The sequence below is a fragment of the Petaurus breviceps genome, unplaced genomic scaffold (assembly GCF_028583685.1).
Source record: "Petaurus breviceps papuanus isolate PSGF00001 unplaced genomic scaffold, PetGlider_PUasm1.0 90630, whole genome shotgun sequence".
Lineage (NCBI taxonomy): Eukaryota > Metazoa > Chordata > Mammalia > Diprotodontia > Petauridae > Petaurus > Petaurus breviceps.
In genome coordinates this window covers 1,357,319-1,376,894 of record NW_027187291.1, presented here as the reverse complement: position 1 = coordinate 1,376,894, position 19,576 = coordinate 1,357,319, and the positions used below count along the sequence as shown (strand labels likewise).

General features: G+C 40.2%; 1 protein-coding gene across 3 annotated transcripts in view; it reads left to right on the top strand.

The window, feature by feature from the left end:
• The window catches only part of SKAP1 (src kinase associated phosphoprotein 1), a 391,122-nt gene that overhangs the window by 289,122 nt on the left and 82,424 nt on the right, over nucleotides 1-19,576 (top strand). For 2 of the 3 annotated variants that reach the window (XM_069064332.1, XM_069064334.1), the window contains exons 5-6: nucleotides 16,360-16,443; nucleotides 17,291-17,374. In XM_069064332.1, the coding sequence (XP_068920433.1) occupies nucleotides 16,360-16,443; nucleotides 17,291-17,374 (168 nt within the window). The remainder of the gene's footprint in view (nucleotides 1-16,359; nucleotides 16,444-17,290; nucleotides 17,375-19,576) is intronic. The other variant, XM_069064333.1, reaches the window with a different exon arrangement.

Below are 19,576 nucleotides of genomic sequence, written 5' to 3'. Positions count from 1 at the left end.
GGAGAGGAGCAGTTCCCACCTTGCAGGTGGTGTATGAAACAGACTATTTGATAAAGAGACCACAGACATCCAGGCCTGCAAAACTATGAGTTGCGGGGTGGCTAGGTGGAACAGTGAATAGAGCACCGGCCCTGGAGTCAGGAGGACCTGAGTCCAGATCCGGCCTCAGACACTTGACACACTTGCTGGCCATGTGATCTTGGGCGGGTCACTTGACCCCAATTGCCCTCCAAAAAAGGAAAAAAAAACTATGCCCTGGACCCATGGGATTCCCTATTCATATGCCTCACTACATCTTGTTGTTTCAGTCATTTTTCAGTCATTTCAAACTCTTTGTGATCCCATTTGGGGTTTTCTTGGCAAAGATCCTAGAGTGGTTTATTATTTCCTTCTCCAGCTCATTTAACAGATGAGGAAATGGAGGTAAACAGGGTTAAGTGACTTGCCCAGGGTCACACAACTAGTAAGTGTCTGAGGTTGGATTTGAACTCAGGAAGATGAATCTTCCAGATTTCAGGCCCAGGCACTCTGTCCACTGTATCACCTAGCTATCTGCCTCACTACTAGGTTTCTGTAAATTTGTGCCCACTTTCTCTTTCTTCTGCCCCCACTGACATTGCATGCATTAATGTGACCCAGATTTAAGGGTAGGATTTTATGATCTAATTAGTCCTGTCTTTTTTTATTTTAGAAAATGTTATATACTGAATATGCCTTTGCCTTCTTAATGTTTAATATTTGTGTTAATAGTATCATTGAGACTGGTTTATATAAATGGGAAGCATACTAGCTCTAGTCATGATTATATAAGCTTTTTTTCACTCATATCAGAATTACCCTAAGAACCCAAAAAGTGAATTGTAGTATCATGAGTGCCCACTCTAAGGAAACCATCCCAACCTCTCATTATGTTGCAGATTTGAGTGAGCAAGTCTGCCCTTGCCCAAAAAGGGAAATACAGAGTCTGGAGAAAGCTAGGGGTGGTGGTGGCAGTACCACACACAGTATCCCACAGTTGTCTTTAAACTGTGGCACCCATATCAGTACACAGTATTCAGATGTAGAACAATCAAGACAGAATACAGAGGAATTGTGCCTCCTTCCTACTGGAAGCTATGCCTCTCTCAATTCAGCCCAAAATCACATGAGTTTTTTTGACTTCCACATTATAGTGCTGATATATTGACATTGCAATACACTAAAACCCCTATATCTTTTTTCAGACAACCATGCCTCCTCCATCCTGCATCCTGTATTTGTAAAGTTGATTTTTGAACCCAGATGTAAGAGTTTACATTTATTTCTGCTGAATTTCATCTGATTTGATTCACACCAATGGACTATCAAGTTCTTTGGGGTTCTTCATTCTGCCTTTCAGTGTTAGCTCTCCCTCCTAGCCTTGTGTCACCTGCAAATCTGATAAACTTGTCATCTATGCTTTTATCCAAATCATTGATAAAAATGGCAAACAACTTAAGGTACAACAAATTTGTATGTCTCATCTCACACACCAGACACACACTCATGGCGTAGAATTGTAGGCAGAACACCAGCACTATTCCACTCAATCAGCGGGCACTTATTAAGTGACTATTACATGCCAGACAGTGCACCAGGTGCAAGGGGCTACAAAGAGAAAAAAGAAAAAACTGTACTCCCCAGAAGCAGACATTCTGTCAACATATAAATATATAGGTTAATATGGGATTAAAACAAGGTAATCAAACATAAGCTAATTAAGGAGGAATGGATCTAACCATTGGGCACATCAAGAACTATTTCTTACATAAGATGGAGTTTGGGCTTTGCCATAAAGGAAATGAGAGATTCTATGAGATAGAGGGGAGAAGGAAGGAAGAAGGAATTCCAAGACAAGTGACAGCTAATGCAAAGGCACAGAGTGGGAAGTACAGTGTATGGGACATACAGAGATGCCAGTTTGTCCAAACTATAGAATGTGGGAAAAGACTGGGAAAATAGGTGGGAGCCTGGTTGTGATAGCTTTTAGAAGCTGAAAAAGGAAATTTATTTTATCCTAGAGGCAATTAGGAGTTACTATAGTTTTTTGAGTAGGGGGAAAAAGCATTTATTAAAGTGCCTACTGTGTGCTAAGTACTTTACAAATAGTATTTCAACAAATGTTACCTCCTTAAAAGAACCCTGAAAGTGTGGTATTATTATTATACTTGTTTTACAGATGAGGAAACTAGGGCAGACAAAGGTCAAATGACAACCCAGGGTCACACAGCTAGTAAGTTTCTGGAACCAGATTTGAACTCACTCTTTCCTGCCTCAGGGTCTACTGCATTACCTAGCTGCTGACAGAAGTAATAAAGTCATGTCCTTGCTTAAGGAAAGCCACTTTGGCAGCTGTGGTGGAAGATGGCTTGGAGTAGGGATAGATTTGAGGCATGGAAACCAATTAGAAGGCCACTTCAGTGGTCTGGTTGAGAGGTGACAAGGGCCTGAACTAAAGTATTGACTGCTTGAGTAGAGAGAAGGGGTCATATGAGACCAGGCTTGCAGAGGTAGAGCAAGATTTGACAATTGATTGAACATGTAGAGAGACTGAGAATAAAGCTGCTGTCTGGGGAGACAAGAAGAATGGCAGGCCCTTAAGGGGCAGGTTTGGGGGCAAAGGTGACAAGTTCCATTTTGAACAATTGGAGATACTGCTCATGACATAGAATTGTTCTTTTTAAAATTCTTTTTGGATACTTAAATTCTTTCTTTTTGTGGAATGAATGAAAAAGCACTTATTAAGTGCTCACTGTGTTCAAAGCACTGTACTCAGCCCTGGGATACAAAGAGAAAAGCAACAGTCCTTATTCTCAAGTGGCTCATGTGAACTCTGATGGGGGAGGCCACTGATAGAAGAGGTTTCAGCTGCAAATCAGATGGAAAGACCCAGTGGTTCTTAGGGTGCAGCTGCAAAAGCAGCTGGCAATATGTTTTCTTTAGTGTCATTTCCTCAGACAAAACAATATCTGTTCATTGTGTTGAGCAATTTGACAGTGCCAGGGACTTGGGTGGTGACTTTTTTCCGAGTAGCTCTGGCTACTCAGGGGCCAAGGACTCTAGTGCTTGAAGAGGCATTTGCCAATCATATCTACGAGAAGGAAACTAGCCCAATGTTTGAGGAGGAGCTGAGGTTCAGAAGGGAGAGTAAGGGACCCCACAGTAGGCTAGAAGCAAGACAGATTGCCCTGGGGGGGGGGGGGACTGCTATTCCTGGGATTCCTAGGGACAGTGTCCTGAGCTGTCTTCACCAGGGTTTGAGGAGCAGTATCAGTCAAGGTGGTAGTGGTTATTTTACTGGCAGAGAACATGCCACCCTCCTGTCTCCCTTGGGAAGCCTTGCACCTGGAACATATATAGTTGAATTTGAGTAAGTTTAAATGCCCATTCAGTACAACTCGATTGTGCATAATCATAAGCCACTGCTCCTACAAGCTCTACCACGATTAGATAGGAATAGATACCAACCACTGATCTTATGAAAGTAATTGACTAGTCAGTTATAGAACTAGTAGCCTGGTAGTCTACTCAATAAATATTTGCTGAATAAAAAAAAAGTAAATGTATTCCTATTTAGCTGGCAGCTCCCACCAGCTTGGTGTGATGGAAAGGATGCTGGGTTGATCTGGAATCAAAAGACATGATTTTGAATCCCAGATGGTCCATTTGTGAGCTACATGACCATTTGTGAGCAAATGTACTTCCCTTCTCCAGGTCCAGTTTCCTGATCTGTAAAATGAGGGAGTTGAAATAAATAGGTCTCTCAGATCCCTGCCAGCTCCAAAGCCTACAATTCTCTGTTCCCCTTCAGACCTTTCTTCCAACCCCTCCCCTGCTGTGGTTTCCTAGAAGCAGACAGGTGAGGTACATGATGAAATACATCAGTTGTGAGACAGAACTCCCACCTGTCAAATTTGTGGCCTCTCTTGGGGAGATCTCTGATCCTCCTTTGCTCTCCCTTCACCTTCTCTTCCTATCATTGTCACTGCTACCACCTTTCCCCATCTCCAGCCTTTCCCCTTCCTTCTTGGTCTTTGTTAAACCTTTCCCTCTTTCTTCCCCTATTGCTTCCTGTCCTCACACTCCTCCCACTATTCCTACCCTGAATTTGCAACCCGAAGAATAAAAAAGTGAATATAACAGTGGAGTAATCAATAAGAGAGCTGGCCTCAGAGTCAAGCAGTTGTTGTTTAGTGGTTTTTCAATTGTGTCTGGTTCTCCATGACCCCATTTTGGGGTTTTCTTAGCAAAGACACTGCAGTGATTTGCCATTTCCTTCTCCAACTCATTTTACAGATGAGGAAACTGAGGCAGAATGAAGTGACTTGCCCAGGGTCACACAGCTAGTGGTTTGCCATTTCCTTCTCCAACTAATTTTATAGATGAGGACACTGAGGCCAACAGGGTGAAGTGACTTGCCTGGGGTCACACAGCTAGGAAGTATCTGAGGTGGCATTTGAATGCAGATCCTTCCAATTTCAGGGCTAGCACTCTATCCACTGTGCCACCTAGCTGCTTCACCTGGCACATAGTAAATGCTTAATAAGTGTTTGTTGACTGACATTCTGACTCATCAGTGCTCTAACCTGACTAGAACATAGAGTGCAGGAAAATGGGCAGTATGAAATAAGATCAGAAAAGTAGGCTAGACTCTAGTTGTGGAGGACCTTTCATTGTGAAACTGCCAGATTATGGAATTTGTATTTTATCTTAGAGACAATGGGAAGCACCTGAAGATTTTGAAGAAAAAAATGGTACATTCGTGCTGTTGGAAGGTTATTTTAATAATTGTGTGGAGGAGAAAGGAAAGACTGGAAGTGTGGAAATTAATTAAGAGGCTATTTTAATAGTCGTTTTGAGAGGTGGTGAGGATCTATTTGTCGAATGTTTTGATGAGTGAATAAAGGAAAGAATGAATGAAAAAAATGAATGAATGGTTGCATAGATGAACTAACAATGAGTTTTTAAAGATGTCTTCTAATATCATCCTAACGTTTTTACCCCCAGTAGAAAAAAAAGTTGTTCCTGTAAGGTCTGAAAAGAGAAAGTGTGGGTTTGGGGTTTTTTTTTTACAGCTCTCCTCTTCAATATTATATTCTGATGCTATTTTAAGGTTGTGCTGTTTGGCCCAGATCTGTGTTGTCATACTGTACTACTGCTATTACTTGCTGCTCTTCAGTGGCTGAAAAGACTCTAGACCATATATATGTACATATATAATCTTTGTGGTTGAACACCTGATTCTGAAAACTAAGTTTGCTGAGTTGTAGAAATACATGTACAGTAGTCTAACAAGAAAAGCAAGTTTAAGTATATTCTCATCAGCAGATGACCTTCAATTGAAGTCAGATTGACTACATTGTGACATATAATAGGTCACCATTTGTAACCAACAGCACTAGCTCTGCCTGGTGTATAATAGTTATAATTATAACTGTTCACCCAAGTGATACAGTAAATATGTTGAAAGCTGGTATACATCATACTCAGTTTCCTTACATGAGGTTGCTCAATTTTATTTCTAAAGGCTAAAACTCTTTCACATCTGAGTAAAATCACATGGAAGATGGAGATAATGGCTAAACTGTCAGACAACTAGTGAAGTTTCCCTCTCCTTACAGGTACTGCCATTTGATTCATCGCCCTCAGGGATTATTTTTCACTTCGTTATTGTGTCCTCTTCTGTGTATTTTTATTTTAGATAGATTATATTCATATATTTTGTTTTTACTTAGGCTATATTCCCTCCTTTATTCAGCATTGTGCTGGTAAATATTTAACAATCAGCTTGCAGGGTGGAGGGGAAGGAGGAGAAAATATGCATGTCACACTTTTAAGCTTAATCTACATTATTAACATTTTCTCCATCACTTTCTTAAGCTTAGACACTCAACAAAACAATAAATTAATCCCTGATTTGTAGCATTTGCTAATTTCCTAAGGTGTAAATGCTCTCACTGAAAATATAACAGCCTGGCTGGAGCTGGCTCCAGCATATCCTTGTCTGTGTCCCTCTTTTCTTACCCTCCTAGAGAGCCATACTTTATAACAAAGATTTTTTTTTTAAAGATTAAGAGAAAAAAAAATTCAGCAAAACCAATCAACACATCATAAAAATCTGGCATATTCAATGTTCCACACCTATGGACCTCCCCCCCCCATCTTTTCAAAGGAATGAGGACAGGTGTTTTATTTGGGGACAAGCTTGTTCTTTACAATTTCACAACATCCAGTTTCTTATGTTTTATAGTTGTTGTTCTTTGCATTTATATTAGAATTCTGACAAACTTATTTGGCCTATTGCCTCCTTTTCAAAAAAAAATTTACTCAGCATCCCCCTGGAAATCTACTTTCTTTAACCCTTTAGTGAGTTGGGGTTTTTTTTAAATTTGCATTATTTCAAAAAATAATTTTTTTAAGTGGCACATCTTAAATTTAATAATTTATTATAAATTTGTGGGGTTTTTTTCCTGTACTGAAATTTTGATAACACAACATTGCATCATGTAACCATATAGTTTTGTATTATGAATAAGTCATTATATGCACATATGCCTTCTGATGCATGCTGGACTTTCACATAATGCAGGATACTTGCATATTAAGATCTGTCAGGCGGACTCAACCACTAATCAGTTATAACTTGCATTTTGTGTGTTTATTTGGAAAATAATGTAGTCAGTATGACTTTAACTGTGTTACACAACAGATGAAACATGTATGAATGGTTTTTCAAAATGTTCTTGTCTTCTCTTTCCTTATGCTACCCCCTTATTTTCATTCATTCATTTCATTCATTCATTCATTCAAATCCCCCCAGATGCACCCAAGGATACCTCCCTGAATTGTTCCAGTGCCCCCCGGGGACAGTATCGCCCACTTTGGGAACCTCTGGACATTATTGTAATCACTGGATACATTGCTTTTCTGGCCCTGTTTACTTTATTTTTCTTCAGTTCACATAATCAGTGTTTCTCTGTTTTCATCATGTTCATCATTTCTTAGAGTACCTAAATATTCTGTTCCATCCATGTATATACATCACTTATTAAAGTTCATTTATGTCACCCAGTTTTGCTGCTCCTAATTACAACTTGTTATAGGCATTATTCCCAGAGTCACAGAAATTCAGAATTGGGAAGGATCCCAACAGTCAAACCTAAAAAACAATCACCTGTACAATTTACCCAACAAGTGGACATCCAATCTTTCTCTTGTTTTGTTTCATTTTTCACTTACAGAATAAAATAAGCATTTCCATAACATTGTATAATTTTTTAAAAGATGATTGCACATGAAACTGCAAATCTATTATGTAAAACTTGCTATTCTTTTTAAATATATAATAAAGTTATGTACATTTCTTTTTTTTTCCTCTTTACTTCCCCATAGCTACCATTAGACACAATTATGTGTATATATGTAAAAGCATTCTATACATAGTTCTGTTTATCAATTCTTTCTCTGGATGCAGGTGGCATCTTCCTTTGTATTTCCTTTGTGTTTAATTTAGGTATTTTTAATAGTCAAAATGATTTATTCACTCAAAGTTATTCTTAAAACAACATTCTGTAAAAATAAGATGGACATCCAATCTTTTCATAAACACCACCAAAGCTACTGATCCCCAAGAGAGCCCCTTCCCTTTTGGATAGCTCAAATTTTTAGGAAGTTTTCCTTTTCCTCTTTCAGGGTCCTCCTGAATCTGAATGCCTTCCCTCTGAAATTGTTTCTAACTTATTTATCCTGTGTATATTTTGTTTGTATAAAGTTGTATGCATGTGTCTCTGTGTTCCCTAAGAGCAGAGACTGGTTGTTGTTGTTTTTGCCTTTCTTTGCACCCTTAGCACTTAGCCTGACTCATAGTAGAAGCTTAATAAATGATTGTTGAAGACTTAAAATTGCATCTTTGCAATTTCTGCTCATTGCTCCTATTTCTGCCCTCTGGGACCAAATAGAACAAGTTGAATCCTTTCTTTTGTAAGACAGCCCTTCAAATACTTGGACAACTATCATGTCTTGGCTAAATATCACCAGTTTTTTTCAGCCGGTCCTCATATGGCAACCATTTGTCATTGTTGCTCTTCCCTGAATGTTCTCTTCAATGTTCATCCTAAAATATGACACCCAGAATAGAATCTGATTCTCCAGATGTTGTCTTACCAGGACAGACTGCAATAGAACTCTTACCTCTTTATTCCTAGAAGTATACCTCACTTAATAAGATTGAATTCATTTTTTTTTTGCTTCCATATTTTGACTCAAATTGGTATTGACATCCACTAAAACCTCCAGGTCTTTTACTGTCCAACAACACATCCCCCATTTGGTACTTTAAAAAGTGATTAAAAAAAAAAACAAATTGATGCTGTCTGTGAAAAAGGTGTGAGAGGGGTGGCTAGGTGGTGCAGTGAATAGAGCAGTGGCCCTGGAGTGAGGAGAAGCTGACTTCAAATCCAACCTCAGACACTTAGCACTAGCTGTATGGCCTTGAGCAAGTCACTTAACCCCAATTGCCCTGCCTTTCCCTCCCCAAAAAGAAAAAGAAAAGGTGTGAGAAAAGGGACTATTAAATTTCTCTTTTTAACGCAGAGTCTTCTTCCCTAGATTTTAAGCCTTGCCCTATTACTCTGGGTTTTTTTCCTGAGACGTCATTCCAGTGTCAGAAGAGGTCTAGTAAACCTTATATATGGGAAGCATCTTTTCCTATGGACCTCTGAGTGACCTTCTTGTACTTTCTTGTATTTACTCTCATCTTTCCCTTTATCTACATAGCACAGTAGATAGAGTGCCAGACCTAGAGTCAGGAAGACCTGAATTCAAATCCAGCCTCAAACATTTACTATCTGTATGACTGGGTAAGTCACTTAACTCTGTTTGCCTCAGTTTCTTCATCTGTAAAATGAGCTGGAGAAGGAAATGACAAATCACTCTAGTATCTCTGCCAAGAAAACCCCCAGTAGGGTCATAAAGGGTCAGACATGACTGAAAAATTACTTTTATTGCACAGCTTTGAGCTTGACACATAGACTTCCATTCCTCTTTTGGAATGCTCCCACTTCACAGAGAGGTGCAGAGAAAATACATGGGGCAACACTGAAAAGTAAACCATAAGGCATTGGAATTTCTGACAAGCAGGGAACTTCATTAAAACCATCATATGCTAGGACTCTTTTTCCTCCTCCATCTGTAAATGATTTTCCTCTCATAAAGGGAAGAGAACAAAGGAAAGAAGCTGACATTCCTCCCATCATTTTCCAGGACTGGGTTCTTTCTTAGCTACCCTACATCCTATTATGAACTGACATACAGTGGATGACAACCAAGTGGTCTAGACTTACAGAATGTTAGCTCTATCCAGAATCTTAGCAATCATCATGGTCCATTCCTTCCTTTTCAAGAGAGAAAACTGAGGCCCAGAGAGGAAAATTATTTCAAAGAATCACCAGTTTAGAGCTGAAAGGAACCATAAAGATCATAGTCCAAGCCCCTCATAGTAATCATGAGGAGGAACTAAGGCCCAGAGAGGATAAGTGATTTTCCCAAGATCACACCGGTAGTAAGTAGCAGAACCAAGATTTGGACCCGGGTCCTCTGACTACAAATCCAGCACTCTTTCCCACTATACCATCCTCCCTCTCTGTATGCCCATAGTCACACTGAATAGTTCTCTTCAGTAGAGGCTACTAGATGATACAATGGGTCTGAAGTTAGGAAGTTGTTGTTCAGTCATTTAGTCATGTCTGACTCTTTGTGACCCTGTGGACCATACTGTCCATGGGGTTTTCTTGACAAAGATACTGGAGTGATTTGCCATTTCCTTCTCCAATGGATTAAGGTAAACAGAAGTTAAGTGACTTTTCCAGGGTCACACAGCAAATAAATGTCTGAGGTCAGATTTGAATTCAGGTCTTCCTAACTTCAGTCCCAGTGCTTTGAGCTACCTGGCTGCCTCTTAGACAAACAGAGATTAAGTGTCTTGCCCAGAGTCACACAGCTGGTAGGTGTCTGAGGCTGAATTTGAACTCAGTTCTTCCTGACTCCAAACCCAACACTCTATCTGCCATCTAGTTGCAGAAGTAAGGAAGACCTGAATTCAAATCCAGCCTTAGGCATTTATACCAGTCATGTGACCTTGGTCAAGTCTGGGGTGGGGAACCTCAAGGCCACATGTGGTCTTCTAGGTCCTTGGATTTGGCTTTTTAATTGAGTCCAAGTTTTACAGAACAAATCCTTATATTAAGGGGATTTGTTCTGCTAAGTTTGGATTCTATCAAAAGGCTGTACTTGAGAACCTAGAGGGTCACATGTGGCCTTGAGGCTGCAGGTTCCCCACCTGTGGTCAAGTCACTTAACATACATCTGCCAGAATTTCCTTAACTGTAAAATGAGGATAATAATAACACCCATCTCCTAGGTTTGTTATGAGGATTAAACAAAATAATCTTTGTAATACTGCCTGGCATACATCAGATGCTTAATAAATGCTTGTCTCCTTTGGTATGATCAGAGTTCTTGCATGTTTTCCCACCTGTCCAGAGTATGACTCTTCTTAGAACCTCCTTTAAAGAATTAAGTGAAGTGGGTGCTGCCATTGAGCCAGGCTCTCAGGATTTTCTTGGATCCTGCGACCCACAATGTTTTGCTGCCATATTTTTTTAAACTATTCTGCCTTGTTTGAGAGCCAACTTCAAATTAGAAATGATTGCACTTCAATTTTGTTTCCTATCTTTTGAAGCTGTGTTAGAGATTGTCTTCCAACACTTCTTGTATCTGCTTTCTGATTTAATTCTTAAAGAATTATTACATTAAGAAAGTTTTAAATAGTCTGTGCAGATGGTTTCCCTTTTCTTTGAAACTGCTGGTACTTCAACTGTTTATTTATGTAAGACTGTCATACTACAGTATGAGGCATCTAGATGGCACAGTAGAGAGAGTGTGGGACCTGGAGTCAGGAAGTCCCAAGTCTTAATTCTGTATCAGACACTTACTTAGTTGTGTGATCCTGGGCAAGTCACTTAACCTCACTGTACCTCAGTTTCCTTGTCCGTAAAAGGGGGATCATAATAGCATAATAGCACCAGCCTCACAGGATTGTTATGAGGATCAAATGAGATAATAAATGTAAAGCATTTCCTAAGCTTTAAAACACTACATAAATGTTAGCTTTCTTTATCATCATCTAAGTCCACCTTCCAGATTTGATGTGAGTGATAAGAACAAACTTGGACACATTTTAAATGAAATAACAGAAATTAAAGATTAGAAAAAAAGTAACATAGGTCTTTTCCACAGAGAGCAATAGGGACAAAGTTGTAGAAATAATAATAAAGAATGTTTATTAAGCTCCTGTTATGAAAAGTAGTGTTGTGGAGTGGAGAGCTGTCCTCAAAGGCAGAAAAACCTGAGTTCAAATCCTCTGCCCATGTGACCTGGGGCAAATCACTTAAATTCTCCACTCTCTAGGCAACTCTGTAACAATAGAAATGACCAAAAAGAGAAGAGGTGCCAACCTGCATCAGTAGTAGCGATTTGCAAATCCAGGAGTTCCCTGTACCAATGAAATCACAGGCCTGTGACGCTGTATGCAAGGTTGTACGCTAGGAGTTTGAGACACAAAAGAGAAATAAGCTAACTTGTTTGCATGTGTCGTAGTTAAACTATCATCCCTGATGCTGCCACTTTAACACTCGGCTTTTTTGTCAGTTCATTTGTCTCCTAAAGAAAAAAAGTGAAAAGAGCAATGAAAAAACATGGCAGGGAGGAAGACTCCAATACAGCAAAGAAGCACAAAATAATAAAAAGGAGTGTCTTAGCCAGAGGAATACCACAGAGAAGTGGGTTAAATGGAACGAAGCAGAGAGAGATTTTGGAGGCTCTGGAGTCGAGACACAGAACAGAGGAATCCTAATGTCCATTCCTTTTTCCGGACATTCGGCCATTCAGATGCGTACACATAGACTTACATACGTCGTTGATCCTTGCCTTCCCTGGGTGAATGTGATTATATATCTGAAATTTATTGACTCAATCCTTTAATAAAGGAAGCTGGCTGACCTTCACTCTGAATAGTCCAAGAACTGTAGTTCATTTGGCACCACGAAAGAACTTGAATCTAAAAGAAAGAGGAGGGCAGGGACTTTTGTGTGAGAGGGAGAGAAGTCTCAAGAACCTAAGAAGGGGGAAAGGGGAAAGTTGAACAAAAGGTTAAAAAGAAAAAGAATATCATTGAATCTCTTTTCAGGTTGATTTAGCAAAAGACTGAGCCAGCTGCCTCTAATGAAGGCCGGTGGGTGTCTGGTTTGTTCTGCAGAGACTCCAGCCAACGATGGCCTTTTTACAGTGGCCTCCTGTGTTATTAGACTTGTGCTATGGCGTCGCCAACTGATTTCTCCAATTCTCTTTTCTCACTGGGCTAGAAAGCAGCTGGCTAAATAGGCCGTGACTCACATAAGCTCCTGTGTCTCTTTTATTGACTGCTTTCTGGAAATGTATCACACGCCAAAGAGTCCCCATTGTTGTAGCTATGCATAGCTGACTGGGGAGTCATGTTGAGTGCTGAAAGATGGAATCTTGCCCTATAGTTTACTGCAGGGTTGGGTGTGGGTGGGGTGTAAGAATTTAAAGGACTCTGGGTAGGAGAAGAATGTCTGAGAATTTCTTTTTTATCTTCATCTGCCATGAAAGTTGGGTGGCCATCACCACTATGGTAACACTTTTCTGTCAATCTTATCTTTATGACCCCACATCCCTCAGTTAAGTGGGTATGTTCTTATGTGGGTTATAATGAGAGATTAGCAAGCATCATGGTGCAGGTTGTGGCACTGATATGCATCTGTCTCGTGCTTGATTGCAAGGACATCCACGTTTGGGTCTATCCTAGAGAGCTGTCCATTTGCAATATATGCACCCATGGCCCATCTGTTCTTGTATTGTATTCTAAGGCTCATCACCAACTGTTGCACATAACAGGTGTGTAGATTTAATCACCACAAGATGTGGATTAAGCCATCCAGACTGTCTGCCACATCACCCCGTGTGTGACGCTCATGATGAGGCAGATGCTGTGCGTTCACCAGGATCAACAATGCTTGATCAGTGGGACCCCTGGTTTGAGATACTGAGAGAAAACATCTTAATTACTACAGTACTTTCCTGCCTTGGTGTTTAGAGCATTGTGCTAATGAGGCTAAAGTCACTGTTAGCTTCACACAGAGGAGGATTCTGCTATGACATGCAGCTGCGTGTCTTGCACATAGTAGGCATTTATTTTCTTTTTTACTTGTCACATTGATGTTTTCCCACATTCCTCAGCCTTGTCAGTTCTTTTGCAAATGAATGTTGTGAGCCATGGTGTATCCTTCATCTGGGAAAGAAGAGGAGGAGCCTGCATATCAAACCATGATTTGAGGAAGGGAAGAAAGGCATGGAATTTCAGGGTTGGAAGGGATCTCAGCAACCACCTATTGATCCAGTCCATAACCCCCCCCCCCCCCCCCCAAAAAGGCTCACCTCCACAGTGTCCTCAACAGGTAGTCATAACAGCCTTCTTTTCTTGAAGACCTCCAGTGAGGTGGAACCCGCTAATGACTTCTAGCAGCAGCTTCTTCTCCCTTTAGAGAGTTCTAGTCCTTAGGAAGTTTTTACTAGAACCAAGCCTGAATTTACCTCTTTGCTTCTGGCTCTGCTCCCTGGGAGCAACTATAATGAGTTTAATTCTTATTCCAAAGAGCACCCTTTCTAATAGGAAGGAAAGAATCTTCCAAACACATGCATTACCAACTTGAAATTGAGCACCTCTGGCTAAGTATGTGCCAAACTCCATTCGTGAGCAACTAGAAAAAAAAAAAAGAGAAAGAATTCGGCAACTTATTCAACCCATAGTGTTAGGAAACAAAATTTGACTGCTACCAAAAGCAGGTGTCATTGGGGTCCCTAATTCCCACTTCACTCCTCTGCTCTCTAGACATCTTTATGCCTGCTGAAATGCTAACAGGGACACACACACACACACACACACACACACACACACACAGACATGGACATATACACACAGAGAGACTGAATTATCCTTATATTTCAGCTATTTATGCAACATTATTTCTTTGTTTTCTTGGTGGTGACATTCTTGGGGGGAGAAGAAAGCCTCACGATGATAATGTACTGAAAGTAAATGAAATTAAATAAGCGAAGCCGTGCTCATCACTACTTCCTTCCCCCCTGGGTAATTCAATTCAAGCTCTGTCTCTGATGGCAACTCACAGGGACTGTCTCTGTCACCCCGCTGGGGCCTGGAGTCTTAACATCTAAATAAAAGTTTCACTCAAGCATTTTTTATGCTCCTGCCAGCAGGATCAGTGAGCTGGTGTGGGCACATTAATGTAATATTCATACTCACAGACTCTCCCTGCACACAAGGCAACATCTTCCCATTTTCATAATTATAGATGTTCCATAAAATGGCATTTAGATTTGCATTTAAGAAAAGGGAGGGAGATAGAATTCCAATAAAACGTTTAACGTGTCTTTTATGAGTCAGTCTCTTGGCATCTTCAGCAAGATGTTGTGTCTCTGGGTTTAACAAGGTCTTTAAAAAAAAACTGAGAAAAAAGAATAGTAGAAAATTCTAAGCTCACTCTCCTCCTCCAGAGACCCAAATTTCAATTTTAGTCTCCAGCAGTTAAATATATTCAAAAGTCCTCTTTTGCTTGGAGCTTAATTGGAGGGAAGGGGAACACTCTTGTCAAGTGTCTTCACCAGTATGCTGGGAAATGTTTAAGCAGTATTTACACTCTGATTCCTCAGCCCCTCCCAAACTGATTGATCAAGACCTTGACCCCTACCCTCTTGGGCAGTAGCATGCAGTAAAGGCCAAGAATTTGTAGGGGATTCTGGAAGAGAGGAAAGAATCCAAGAAAAATGAACTTTCCTTCTGTTGCTGTTTGTCCCTCGTGTTCACCCTGAGACCTATTTGTGAGGATTTATAGCCAGCGCAGAGTTTGCTAACAATAAAACACAAAGGCGAAAATAGGTCCCAAACAAGAAAGTTGACAGTATGCTTGAACTGGATGAAGGATCTCGTGCTGTAGCCATGTTAAGAAGGAAGAGAAGCTTATCTGATCTCCATTTTTCAAAAATGACTCGTGCTTAAAATGCAACTGGTACAGGGACTCAGGCTAAGATTAGTTTCACTGAAATAGACTTTTTTTTTTAAGAACATATTATGATCACCTAAGATTCTCAAGACATTGAAGAGAGAATCAGGGAGGTTTCACACAGAGTGGTACCATGATGTATACCTCTATTTTTGTTTCCATGCATGTGTAGGGGAAAGTGTTCAGCATTTTTAAAAGCAAACTAAAAGAAATTGATTGGTGTTTGGGGACTAAAAGGGCTCTGAATATATCTACCCTACCTTTTCCCCCTCCATTTTTCCCTAATGATGAACTCCACCATTCTTATTTTTTCTGCCCCCGTCATTGTCTTTCTGGCCTCCTCTTCCTTACAGCCTCTGTCCTTTACCTTCCCGTTTATAAAATGAGTGAAAAGCCTAGTGGAGGCAGATGGATTAAGATACCAATTTCTCAATAAATTTGCACCTAATGAGGCTAATTGAAAGCCAAGTGTGTTACATAGTGCACAGTTAAAGGCTGATGAGAGTTCCAGGGTTTCTCTCATCATTGTAGAAGTCTCAGACTCTTTTAAGCTCTTTGAAATGATTCAAGGAAAGCAGTGTTTTGGGCAATCATTGCTCAGATTAGCTTTCATGGTCCTTTTATCCAGTGAATTTGTTGTGCAGGTTCCTAAAAGTTGAATCAGTTCTGCTTCATTGGTTGTGTTATTGCACATATCCACGCATGCACATGTATGTTTGCCTGTGGTTCTCTGTAAATTTGCTGTTTTTATGGTGAAGGCCATTCTCATTACAATTCTTTTTTTTCCTAAGTAGAATATAAGCAAGTTAAGGACAATATCTTGAATTTTTTCAAAACTGAAGACATTTAAATTCATCCAACAAGCAAGTTATTAAATACTTGCCTGTCAATAATTTGCTTGTTGGGTTGAGTTAAATGTCTTCAATTTTGAAAAAATTAATTCAATTCTTGATTAATTGAATGTGGATTATCCAGTTTGAGATTTAACTTCCTGAGGTCTTCCTCTTCCCTTCAGCAATGATTGATATGTGCTCAGGGAATTCCAGTTCACTTTTTTATTAAACTAAAGAGGAAAAAAGTATACTTAGTAATAAAATAATGTATTCCAAAAACATAAAGAAAGTTTAGGTTTGTTTGGGTTTTTTCTAATCTGCTATATTTAATCTTCTTTGTCTCATCTCCTCAGTAGAAATGGAAGACATCATCACAAAAGGGGCCCAGGAGCTGGAGGACATTATAAAACAGGGGTACTTGGAGAAGAAATGCAGAGGTAATAGTAACCAGCTACAATATTACCAAGAGCCAGGAACAAGAAGGGAGTCTGGACCTAGTGTAGAGACTGAGGGAGGTTCAGCCTAAGATATTTGAAAACAGTATGGTGTGGGGGAAAGAGCATATTTGGAGCCATAATTCTGCATTGCATTGGAGTTATGATGGGTTCAACTCCTGGCCCTGCCACTTGCTACGTATGTGAACTTAGGTAAGTCACTTAGCTACTCTGAACCTCAGTTTCCTCATCTGAAAAGCAAAAGAGGTTGGAATACATAATCTTTCAGGTCCCTATATACAAGGGCCCATCTCTAAATACCCTAACAAAAGTGTAATGGAGCATGTCCCCAGGGGAATACTTTTTGTGTCAGGTATAAGAAGGACCAAATTTAAATTCCAGGCAAGCCCAGGTCTGGGCCATTTAACTCAGTTGGTTCAAGCACAGTGCTAATGAGCTCCAGCTCATGAACTTGAATGGGTAAATTAGCTTAGCACAGAGGTAGACTTGCTCCATGCCCTTAGCCTGGGGCATTATTTTTGTCCACAAAAAGAAAAACAGGTAAAAAAGGGCCTGAAAACAGAGGGTGAATCAGAAATGTTTAAAAAATGAAGCCAGATGCAGGGATGATGGATAGGAGAAAGCCTTGATTCTGTGCCGTACTGAGACCTGGTTCCTCAGCTCTGTGACTCAATATGGGATAACCTGTGGGAGTAAAGGGGAGGGTTTCACAGTCCATTAACCAGGAAATAAAACAGGAACTCACCGGACGGTGTGTTGGTACATTTTACGGATTCTTCAAGTGGTTGTCGTTATCTGAATTTATGTCCGCTCCTGCTCTTTCATTTAGATCATGGTTTCTTCGGCTCTGAGTGGCAGAAGCGATGGTGTGTTGTCAGTAAAGGGATCTTCTACTACTACTCTAATGAGAAAAGTAAGTGTTCCCCCTTTGCACAGCAGCCGCTCATGCCTGGATCCAAAACCTCAGTGAATCCTCCAACGCTGGGGGCCCATAGGCCTCAAGATAGCAGTCTTTAACTAACACCTATTCAGGGTAGGTGCTTAGGTAAGGGGTACCTTGATGCTTTGTAAACAGTGAAGCAGCTGTGAGGAGAGGCAAGGTACTTTGCAGAAAACTCCAGTGTATCATTTAGAAATGATGCTTTTTTAATGATGCAATTGTTCATTATTCTGGATGGTGCAGTGAATAGACCTGGAATCAGGAACACTTGAGTTCAAGTCTGGTCCCAGATGTTTACTAGCTACATGACCCTAGGCAAGTCATGTAACTTCTGTCTGCCTCAGTTTCCTAAACTGTAAATAGGGATAATAATAGCCATCTACTTCCCAGGGTTATTGTGAGGATAAAATGAGGCAATATTTTTAAGCACTTTGCAAATTTTAAGGTGCTGTATAAATGCTAGCTATTATCATTATCATCATTATGGCTTTCAAAGTGCTTTCCTCCCAACTGCCCTATAAAGGCAAGTAGAGCAAGTATCATAATCTCCATTTTACATTAGGAAAATGAGGCTCAGAGATTTGAAGTATGTCTGGTCATCCAGAGGTAGGATTGAAGACTAGTCTCTTGATTTTTTTTGTTTATTGTTGTTTGTTTGTTGCTTTTTGGAGGGCAATTGGGGTTAAGTGACTTGCCCAAGGTCACATGGCTAGTTTTTGTGTTAAGTGTCTGAGGCCAGATTTGAACTCAGGTCCTCCTGACTCCAGGGCCAGTGCTCTATTCACTGCACTACCTAGCCACCCCTAGTCTCTTGAATCTAAGCCCCTGGGATCTTCCCACTACTCTGTACTGCCTCAGGAGCCCTGTTTACTCCTTGGAAGACCCTTCAAGAGCCAGTCATTGCTATGAAGTCAGTATGCTCATTCCTGACTAGGGGTGAGGAATGAAACCAGTAACTGTGGCATTCCTAAACCTGAATTGCACATACCCAGTCCACCACAGGATCATAGATCCTAAGGTCATCCAGTCCAATCCCCTTCACTTTATCTATTTATTTATTTCCTTTCTCTCTCTGTCATTAATTATCAGTGCCCCACCCACTGAAGCAAGGGTTCTTTATGTCTCAGAGCTACAAAATGCAAAGAAGTGCTTGAATAAATTGGGATTTCTAATCGAATAACCAAGATTCATATCCCATCTCTGCCACTTAGCCTCAGAGTGACTTTGGGCAAGAAAAAGTTCCCCCCTTTGGGACTTAGTTTCCTTATCTAAAACATGAAGGGATTGAACTCACTGACCCCTTTTTAACCAGAAATTGTCATCCTATGAGCTTTCTTTTTTTTTATTTTAAAATCTATCATTTATTTTTAAACATTTTTTTTAATTTTGAGTTCTAAATTCTCTCCCTCCCTTCCCTTTAAAATGAGGAAATGGAGGTCCAGAGAGATTAATTAATTTGCCCAAGGTCCAACCCATGTCTACACTTCAGCTCCCTTCCATATGCTGTCTCTTCCCCTGTGCCATCATCCTCCATCCACAAGCCCCCCAAACACAATTCTTTCTGAGATTCCTGAGCAGCCTAGCCTGGCTAGTTTCGTTTGGTTCAAATCTTCAAACAACCAATGTAATATATATGTCAGCGTGGAAGTATTTTGCTATTGCCCTTATATAAAAATAGGTGGCTAATGTCTTGAACCAGCCCAGGCATCTCTAGATATATGACCATGTATGTCTTCCATTCATTCAGAAATCCTTTATCCTCATGGCTTTAAAAGAGAGAGAAAGAAATCCATGCTTTTATTGACCATTTTGCCATCAGGGTGAAATAAAATCTGGTGACCAAAGAAACAACAAAACATTTTAGTGGCCGGTTAGAACAAGGAGAGATACTTTAACAAAAAAGATTCTGGTGTCAAAAACCACTGCTACATGGCTCCCTTCTCGACAGTTACTTCTTATTGCACCCAGGACATACTGTAAGTACAGAATGGTTGTGTATTTCTTTGAGCTCAACCAGGTGAGGATAGCTATGGATATGGGGAAGCTAAGAACTGTTTCTACTATTTCTCCTGCTTCTATCATCTCTGTTGTCTTTATCAAAAACGTTGAGGAAATGAGGAAATAAGCATTTATTAAGGCCCTACTGTGTGACTAGTCCCTGCACTAAGCACTTTA